The sequence below is a fragment of the Centruroides sculpturatus genome, unplaced genomic scaffold (genome assembly GCF_000671375.1).
Source record: "Centruroides sculpturatus isolate CEXI.00-Female unplaced genomic scaffold, Cexi_2.0 scaffold159, whole genome shotgun sequence".
Taxonomy (NCBI): Eukaryota; Metazoa; Arthropoda; class Arachnida; order Scorpiones; family Buthidae; genus Centruroides; species Centruroides sculpturatus.
Window position 1 is genome coordinate 44,331 of NW_019384659.1, and position 10,586 is coordinate 54,916.

The following is a 10,586-nucleotide window of genomic DNA, read 5'->3' on the forward strand; positions in this document are numbered from 1 at the left end:
AGTAGCCACATTTGGCGCAATGTAGCCAAATCTTGCAACGTTGGAAAAAATAGTAAATAATACTGGAGTTGTGAATCAAAGGATTATAGACCCAAGTGCAGGGAAAGGAGAGAAAGGACAAAAGATAAAATAGTGAGAAAGGTTGGAAAATTAAGGGTCAACAGAAGATCTATTTAACCTTTCTCACTACTACATCTTTTGTTTTTCTCATCTTTCCCTCCTTTTCCCAAATTTGGGTCTATAATCTTTTGAGTCACAACTCCAGCTTTATTTAGTAATCCTTCCGCATTCACACGTCTCCAAGTATTTGAAAATATTTCCTTTCCACTCAAGAATAAAATACGAATAAAGGTTTACGGCTTTGTGAAACTTCTTTTTTGAGTTTATGCCGTTGAAATAGATAAATAATAAAAAAATTTAAACATTTTGTCGGTTTTGTTTACACGTTTATTGGGCCGCATTGAAACTTGCCTTGGGCCGCATGCGGGCCGCGGGTTGGACACCCCTGGTGTAAAGCAACATGGCATCCTCCATAGCTCAGATAGTTCCGTTTCGGGGTCCATTATGTGGTTTTATGAATGAAAATTTAGAAGTTGTGAAAGCGCAAATTAGTGCATGCGGTGATGTAAGTGTCTTTTCGAATAATAGCCGGCATTCTAATTTTTTTCGTGGGTATTTTGAATGCTCTTTCAAGAAATAATCCATTTTATGGTGAAATTTTACAATTGGGACCCTTCTTTAGCCTTTAAAAGCTCATATTTTAGAATTATAGATTCGTTCATCAATAATTATACTATCGATAGTGCGGGCGCCGCCATCTTTCTTTCACTGTCGTTCCTAAATGCCTACAAACAGTAGCGCACTCCTGTAGAAGCGGAGACGCAAACGCACCCCTGGATTCGAGAAAAGTCGGAAGAATTTTTCATTGACGGAATGAAAAAACTTGTTACGCGTTGGAGAATGTGTTAGCCTTAACGGTGACTATGTTGAAAAATACATATATGATTTTGAAGCTTAAGAATTGTACTTTAATGTACTTTTTGCCCGATCTTTCTATTTGTTTTTGTTCGTGTTCTACAAGCATGTGTGCATTACTTCTCATCCTACCATCGTATAAGGCCTCCCCCGAAAGTAAGACATAGCAAAGTATTTTTTTACTCGTAACGGTCATCGGACAGATGGTTGAAAGCGGCCGTTGGCTTTTTGAAAGTACAGCCACTGATTGGTCAGCAGACATTTACGCCACACGGCATGATTTGCATAAAACTGGCTTGGGAATCACAGATTTGCATAACGTTACGGCTGGTGATGGCTAATTGGTCGGCCGGGAATCACGCCACATATATTTGCATAGTGCTAAGGTTCAGTAAGCATTAATTGGTCATCGAGCCTGATTTCGACGCTATAAAAAGGTTAAGTTGAAGCGAGAGTGGGAAGTCCACTCCAGCACGGAAACTTCGTAAGTTTACTGCTGTGGCATGATTGTAAGGCAATCAATGGCTTAGCCCGGTCTTTGGATCGGGCGATGAGGGCTGTTTTTTGTGAATGGTCGCTACTTGCTTGGCACTTGGGCTGGGGAACTTGTCTCCCATCCAATAGAGGTGCTGTATAGGAGTAGTCGTACCGGATGCCAGATCGGTTTTACCGGTTGAGGCGTTCAATAAACTTTATCAACGTCGGTTTTATTTAATTTAAGTTCAGTTCGACGCGATCGGATATACGTCACTCTCGTCTAAGTTCGACTAGGAAATTTTTTTGTTCAATAATAAATGTGACAATTCTTCTTGGAAAAAATAACACATCCCCTGAAAATAAGACTTAGCGCATCTTTCAGAGCAAAAATTAATATAAGACACTGTCTTACTTTCGGGGAAACACGGTAAGTATTCTTAATATAATGTTTTACTCTATCACCCAGAAAATTGTTTTTCGCCCCCAAAATATAAATTGTTACTAATCGCCCCCTCAAAATGGAAAAATGCCCACATGGGGCGATACGCCCCCGTTGAGGAACACTGGTCTAGATCAGGGCTTCTTAAACTTTTTTTATTCACGACCCCATTTATGATTGTGATTTTTTTTCGCGATCCCCAAAAATATAAAATAAAGATGTATACAAATTTGCGAAAACAATAATGGTGTAGTACCACAGTTCACTGTTGTGTTACAATGGAACAGAGACAACTGAATACATTGAAAGGCGACAACGCTACACTAGTTCACACTACAATCAATGTTGCTGAATCGTTGTCCCGCTGCACCAGAAGTGACATAACTCACGAAACCTATGACAAAGCGTGCCATTTTCAAACTCTCACAAATTATTTTCAATATTTTGTATTAAAATCTCGCGACCCCAAATGGGTTACGACCCATAGTTTAAGAAGCCCTGGTCTAGATCTTTCTAGAGTTAGTGGCGAGTAACTAAGCTTCTCCTTCTCCTTGACTTTGAGGATTTCCTATCAGACAAATTGTTCTGATTCATGTGTCAGTTTTGTTTCCTCCAGCCAATATTTCTCCCGAACCTCCGTTCAGAGACAGGCTCGTCGAAGTAAAAATTCTGAAGTGTTGTATCTAAAACCATACAAACGTGTATAAAGTGATAATATGAGAATGATTATTTCCCCTCTCCGTTGCTGGGCTGGCTATTACATACAGCGTTTAAGAGAAAGGAGACCTTTACTACCCTCTCACTCCTTTGCTTTGAGATTTTGTTTTCCTCTTTCCCATCTGAAGGACAAAGATCCACCTCAGGCTGACTCTACTCGTCGTCTCCGTTCTCTTTGGTGAAAAGGACGGAATGGCCGTATGGATCTGGTGTCCCCAAACTTTTTCCACTACATATATATGTTCAATAAGGAATGACCTAATTGTTGGCTTTCCTAATTGACTGTTTCGATTGGGAACTGGAAAAGATAGTATACCATGCGCTGCATGCATCAGCATTTCTTTCTCTTTTCCGGTTAAAGGGATGTGATAGAGCATTTCAGCTACTGAAGCATCTGGCTACCTCAGGGTCAAGGGTGCTAACTACCCATACAATTCTCCATGCCATTTATGACTAATTTTGTCGACTCCTCAGTCACCGTTATCACATTTTCCCTCGGTTAGACGATAATGTCGCCGAATAAGCACACCTTTTAATTAATGACGACGAGGGCGACAGACTTCACCTGTCAAATAGCTATTCTCGTCATTGGGTCGACGAGGTTGCTTCCAATAATTCTCCCACCGTTTGGTTTGGTTTCGTCGAACTATTGTATCACCAGAGATATTACAAAGTAAGAAGCTGTGCGATTAAGTTCCGAGCAGTCTTTCAACCGAGGAACGACTCCACTAGTCCTTTTCGACGTTCTATCACGGACTTCATTCACTTGCTGAGGTTTTCCACTCAACGTTAGAAACTTGGTGGGTAATTCCTATTTACCTCTAGCTACCACCCAGTGTCACTCATTCCTTCAACGCATCATCTATTTCAAAAGCCAAGGGTTGTGTTCTGCGAACCCGTTTCTGAGAAAAAATTTGTTACTTATCGATCTTTTATACGTCCGCTTCCAAATGTCGACTTCCACCTATATATTGTACACGTGAGCCGACCAACTTTTTCTTTTTGTAATCGATGCGTACGCGCAATTGAGGGAGAGAGCATATAAATTTTACGTGTGTCATTTAAATTTTCTGTCCGGTCTTTTCCAGTCCCACCATCTTGGGCTAGTACCAAAATGGAATTTTCTAGGGAGTCCCTTCGCGAATCCATTCGTGTGAATACGAGCCGGCTAATCCAGAGGTATTGGGTATTCCCCTCAGAAAACGAACCGGGGTGCGATGGGGTTATAGTCGGGAGCCTTCCCTTTCGACGACTTATCAAGTGATTGGCGTTTCACTAAATATTATCTACAAGACTTCCTCTAAATCTACAGAATGGAAGCCTGGGAAGCATATGAGGACACGTAAAGAATATCAACTTAACAAGAACAGGCAAACTATTCTATTTCGGTGAATGGATGCGACAGGTAGTTTTTATAAACAGAATGTCCATAGAACCAGTTATCGAAACAGCCTACGATGGACAGAAACTGTCTTCGGCAAACAACAGGTATGACGCGACCTAAACGTGTCTAAACGGACGCCGTGTTCAAGGGACACACCTGTCGAAACCCTGAAAGATGGATTCACCACACTAGTGACACTCTTAAAAATCACACTAAGTATGTGCGATTTTTAGAAAAGTGGGGAATAATGTGAGGAGTTGAACTCTCTTTTGAGAGTTTTAAAAACATTTTAATTTTTTTCTTCTTTCATCATTATTTCCCTTCGTTCATCATTATTTCCCTTCGTTCTCCAGTTTCCAGAAGGACCTTTAATCTTGACTTTAAACATCACATCGATAATTGACCTTCCCTTCTTCCAAAGTCATTTCGAACGACTGCCAACTTATCAACTCTCCCGGGGATAATTCATTTGCACCTTCGTTGCCAGTTACAGACTAACGTGCCAATTAACAAAAACCTCAAATCGTTATACGAGAAAGAGTAGCCTGAAAGGTCACCGCAAGTGAAGTCCAAACCAAACCCACCCCCTCACTTATTACTTCGACCGATTTTAACGATGATAAAAACGATCGAATAACCCACCAAACGAACAAATATTATTAAGATTGTACTACATATCCTAACCTTAGTCACCTCTAGCCATTTATTCTGTCAGTTTGACAACATCAATTAATTTTTAAATTTTACTCTTTGGAAAAATTTTGGAATCAAATAAATCTGGGGGGAAATAATGGAATCTGTCAAAAAATAATTTAATTAAACTTTGTCATAAAAGTTCAAGCTGGAGCAACAGTCTTAATTCTTTCGGGTATGGCTTACATTAATAAAAAAAAACTATTTGTTATTGATAGCTTTCCCAAATAGCAGTCAAGAGATCGGATTTTTCAGAATGGAGGTTTGCAACAATTTAATTTCACCATGTTTTTTATTGGATTGGAATTTGGACTGTTTGCTGGCTAGTCTATTGTGTTTAGTTAAAATTCTTAACATTTTGAACTCTGACAAGATGCATTGACATCTTGAAAAATGACATCATCCCCACCAAACATATTTTCAGTGAATGAAATAATAAAGTTCTTTAAAATGTCAACATATACTTGGGCATTAACTGTTGATGTAATAATGGTCAGCTTGCCTGATCCTTTAACTGGCATGCGACCCCCAAATAATAACTGATGTAGGAAATTTTGTTGCTTTAGGCCAGTGTTTTTCAACCTGTGGTCGCAGGTAAAAGAAAAAGACAAGTGTTTGTAGGTGCTATATTACATTAAAAAACTACAATTTCAGCGAGAATTACGGCCCACCCCAGAAAATGATAGCGGAAAAAGTGTTGAGCTGGTTTGCAAAAGGAAATAAAAAGTAGAAAAGTAGAAGCTGAAAATTCAGATCCTAAAAAAAAGGTCAACAGTTCCCTGTGCCTAATGTTATAATTAAAAGAAGTTTCATACTTTATGTGTGTTAAATTATTGTCGATTCTGCTGAAATTTTCATTTTAATCAACAATAATTTGTCTCAACAGAAAGAAAATTAAATACATAGTTTTTAAAATCACTGATATAGTTTCAATATGGTCCTAGGGAATCGTCAGAATTTTTTAAGTTATAAAGGGGCGCGTATTCAAGAAGGTTGAAAAACACTGTTCTACAGAAATAACCACCGTTTTTTTTGCCTGGATCGCATTTAATCAGAGACAATAGCTTATCTTCGTATTCTTTATTTTCTTACTTACTATGCATTTCGGGTGCAATATTTTCGCATCACTGCACCCCTCTTCAGGTTTTTTTACATTTCTATATATTGGTAAATTTAATTATTACATTTGTTTTTACGGTAAATTACAACAATAGTTATTTGGATATATTTATACAATAGTTAAATAACCTGTTTTAAGTTAAGACCCACATCTGCCCAGTGTTGATGTTNTTCAGAGCAAAAATTAATATAAGACACTGTCTTATTTTCGGGGAAACACTGTAGACTTAATTATAACCAATCACCATGGACATATCACTGTAAGGAATTCGGATGCACAATTAACGAAAAAAGCGTAAAAATAATCCATAAAGAAAAAGACAGTTACCTACGAAAATTCAAAGAGCATTTCGAAATCTATGTCTATGTCTATATATATATATATATTATATATATATATATATGGACGTGTATGTCCCTATATTTCACTTTTCCGCCAAAACTACACATCGCNAACAGAATCTATAGTCCAAGATTTTTCTTGAAAAATTAATTTTGTGACCTGAAATAATTCCATTAAAAATTATTCATATGAAAAATTAATTTTGTGATCAGTGCTACCCAAACCACTACTACTACTATTTACACTATAGACTTCTATGCGTACTTTTTCCCGCGAGTTTTAATAGAATTTGTTGCCAATAAACATCCAAGAACAGCCAGTATGTCGTCATCAGATGCCATGGCTGACTGACTGACTGAGAGACAATGGTGTAGGGAACATAACTGGCGCCGGGGGAACGACACTATATTGGCGCCCCCTTCCCCTCCAGAAACAAATCTTGTTTATCTTGGAGACCATTTGGCGCCCCTCTGCGAGTGGCGCCCGGGGCACGTGCCCAACTTGCCCCACCTAGCTACGCTTCTGCTGAGAGATTTTCTTCTTCGTGTGTGGGCGATAGGAAATTCTGAAGTTCCTCAAGGTCAGGCAGCCTCAAAGGATTAACTTAACGTGTATGGCCGCCTTTAATAACTCTCCTCGGCCCAGCGGAAACCTCTCCACCCGTTCTTCAAGACGATCCACGACATCCCGACATCAATCAAGGTTCTACCCAAGAAGATAATAGAGAGGTTGCGGCCGACGTTTTCATCGCGAAAACGTGTACGTCGGACGTTCAGTGCCGTCTTCCTATAATCCTAGAAGTTTGACAATGGTGTTTGGAATGTCGAGCATGATTCCACTGACTATTCAAACACCATTGTCAAACTTCTAGGCGTACAGGAAAGCTGCGCTGAACGTCCGACGTACTCCGTGATGGCCGACGTTTTCGCGATGAAAACGTCGGCCACAACCTCTCTATTTACCAACACGGTCCGACCATGTAAACTCTCTTTCGCGATCTCACATAGACTCCCATTTATGTTCCACGCTTGTAGAAAAACCATTTCGTTTAATAAATTGTTGTTAATTTTGTTAAAAGGCGTAGTGGCGTATATTATTTCCGGCGCACTGTCTCTCGAATTCCTCCTCCATCCCGAATCCGACCGTCTATATATGCGATCGCACGCATGAGATTAAATGTACATACAGTGCCGGCCCGAGGCAAGTTTTAGGATGGAGCGAGATCCTATTATGGCACCCCTTGGTCAGTAGCGTAGCGAATATAACTGGCGCTCGGGGCACGACACTTTATTGGCGCCCCCTCCAGAAACACATATAGTTTGTCTCGGAGACCATTTGGGCGCCCCTCTGCGAGTGGCGCCCGGTGCTTGATACACCCCCTTGCACCCCCTTGCTACGCCACTGCCCTTGGTTGCCCCAAATTTATACCCTTTAATTTTCTTTACCACTGAGGCGCCCCCTAGGACTTAGCGCCTGGAGCGGCTGCTCCTTTCGCCCTATGATAGGCTCTGGTTGTTTCGGACCAAAAATCGATGCGCGGTCGCGTTACACAGGTGGTCGTTTAATACAGGTAACTTATACGAAGACTCTATGGATAATCTATTCGGTGCCAGAAATTTTTGACCGTTTTGACAAGTGTCCGTCGAATGCAGGTGATCGCCTAAGCAGTTTTCACTGTACACAATTTATTTGCTATTCTGTTTACATTCATCTTTAAAATCAGCCATTTTCTTCGTTGGAAGCGCGAGCAGTGGAAGCGGCGATCAAACTGCCTTGGTAGCTGCTTCCTGCACGCGCGTGTAGAAGCGTCATTTGGTGGTCGCTACACGCTAAACGCGGTTACTCCGGACACGCACATTTGCTTGAACCGGTTTGTCCGCTCCGCTTGGAAGCGCGTTCACGCCCACGGTCGCTGGACGCTGCCACGTAGGACTTGTGCCTTAGGTGTAATTTTTTTTTATTATAAATCATTGAAAAGAGCAAAATTGTTCGAAAAATTACACCTACTTGGTAACTACAGTAGACAAATCCCTATATCGATTTTTATTAGTCGCTTATATCATAAATGATATTATAAATGCAAGAATATCGAATACATTTTCCATCCCTTAAAGTGACTAACAAATCGTGTTCGTTACTCGACATTTAAACTGTTGCCGCCTAAACCGGCTTCACCAGGAAAATTGACATTCGCTTTATCGGATTCCATTCGACAAAAAATATGTTTATTTCTATTATACAGTATTTATTTAACGTACTGGACGTATTGCAATAAATTACAGAACAGAAAAATGATCATTGTAACCGTAAGTAGTAAGTATCCTATGTATTACGTACTAGCAATTTCATCTATTTTTGATTTAATTAGGTGGGGGTTAGCGCGAACGCAGTCCCCCGCTACCACAAATTACACGCCCCATCTGCCCCAGTTTGGGGTAGTGGCAGGGGTCAGCTAAGCCGAAGTGCAATGGACAAGCCTCACCCTGGGGGAGCCGCCACCAGGACCACGGCTAACCCCGGCGCCAGGTAAGTATGCTTCTCAGATGCTCTCTCACACACTTATTCCAACTGCGTCGTCTGATGTTTTGGTGTTGATTGATTTATGACCACTTCTTCTCCTTACAGTTAAACAATTCGTTCAAATATTAAAATCATTCAATTTTTGACTTATTTCTTCAAATTATTCTTTAGTAAAATCTTATAGTTTTTATTATATTAGTAATTTTTGTTGTTTTTTTAATTTGTCTCCTCCACTTTTCTTGTGGTGCCATCTATCGCAGCTATAATTCATCCGCGTTATTTAAAATGTGAATTTGGTAGAAAACCTTTTAAAAAATATCAAAAATGAAATAACTAACCTATAAAATGGCAATATAATATGATTAAACAAACGAAGGATCTCCTTTATAATCTCTCTTAATAAACTTTCTTGTAAAGTTAATATAGATTTATTTTATTTTTAATTATTTTCAACAAGATTGTTAAAATCTAATTTTCATCAAGTCTGACATTTTCAAAGTTTGGATTTGTAATTNCCATAAAGGGAAGGAAAATGAAATTTGTAGGCAAAAATATTCATTTTTCTCAACAACAATAGCGCTCGTCGACAATAGTTTTTCTTTTCGATTGTTTCGAAGGCTTTCGTTTGCGTTCTTTACTGTTTTGTGATTTTCGAAGAGTGAAATGAGTGGAGAGAGAAAGAGTTTCTTGCGTAGGATCTTCGGAGGAAGACCCACGAGCAATAAGATAGGTGTAGAGAGAGAGGAGCAGAGAGATGAAGAGATGGGACATGGTCCCACAGAGAATCCGGAAGTCAGTGGAATTCCGATCGAAATACTGGTTCTTCCTCGACGTTTGGAGGATCCAGAATCTAGTGGATTTCAGCCGGATCCGGACTTTCTTTCGGAGCAAGCCCGACGTATCGAATGGGTCGAGCCGAAGCTCTATTGGAGTCCGTATAAGATATCCCGACTGAGATTAGCTCATATGAGCGACGAGGAGATCGAGACCGAAATTTGGGCCGAGGGCATCGAGTTCGATCGAAATAAACGTCATTCGGACCATTTTATGAGAGGGGCGCTTTCAAAATTGGTGAAAGTGATGAGGAATGTGCGGGAATTCTCTTGTTCCTGCTTTGATGGCTGTAAGAAAATTAAAGTTCATCCGCTTATGAATGATGAGTTACATCTTCGCAATCGTCTTTTCGGGTAATTGTCATTTTCACAGATTGAATGTGGTTTAAATTCAATATTTGCTTTTCACAACGATTAATCTTTAATTTTACTTTATAGCCCTCTCCTCACAAACGTCGAAAGTATAGAACTGGAGGAGTTCTAGACGAACTCAGAGACCTTGAAGTTAACTAGCGTGGTCCTATCTTCCAGTTGTGATTAAATGAGTGCAATTTATCGACTTGTGACGCTATTTACCGGACTTGACTCTGTAACTCGGACTTGACGACTTTTCCTGGATTTGACAGTTTGCCTCTGATTTGACCTGAAAACTCGGATGTGACGAAGTCTCCAACGGGACTTCAAACCTCGGATGTGACAGAAGGATGATTCTCGAATGGACTTTCGAATAAGCGGGGAATCATTTCCTTCGGACTTTTGTGAATTCAATGTGTTTTATATTGTGTTTGTGATTTAATCGAGGGACAGTTTGCCTCTGATGTATGAGCTGAAAACCCGGGTGACTTTAAACCTCGGATGTGACAGAAGGATGATTCTCGAATGGACTTTCGAATAAGCGGGGAATCATTTCCTTCGGACTTTTGTGAATTCAATGTGTTTTATATTGTGTTTGTGATTTAATCGAGGGACAGTTTGCCTCTGATGTATGAGCTGAAAACCCGGGTGACTTTAAACCTCGGATGTGACAGAAGGATGATTCTCGAATGGACTTTCGAATAAGCGGGGAATCATTTCCTTCGGACTTTT

The 10,586-nt window shown here is 40.0% G+C and overlaps 1 protein-coding gene and 1 non-coding gene across 2 annotated transcripts; one reads left to right on the forward strand and one right to left on the reverse strand.

Annotated features, from left to right (window-relative positions):
* Window positions 1-8,516: 8,516 nt before the first annotated feature.
* LOC111626526 lies at window positions 8,517-8,681 on the reverse strand. The gene has a single exon (XR_002756890.1). It is a non-coding gene; the product is annotated as a U1 spliceosomal RNA (small nuclear RNA).
* Window positions 8,682-9,198: 517 nt separating this feature from the next.
* LOC111626523 lies at window positions 9,199-10,559 on the forward strand. The gene is made up of 2 exons (XM_023369925.1): window positions 9,199-9,854; window positions 9,939-10,559. The coding sequence occupies exons 1-2, from the start codon at window positions 9,331-9,333 to the stop codon at window positions 9,982-9,984; spliced, it is 570 nt and encodes a 189-aa protein (XP_023225693.1). The 5' UTR covers window positions 9,199-9,330; the 3' UTR covers window positions 9,985-10,559.
* The last annotated feature ends 27 nt before the right edge of the window (window positions 10,560-10,586 follow it).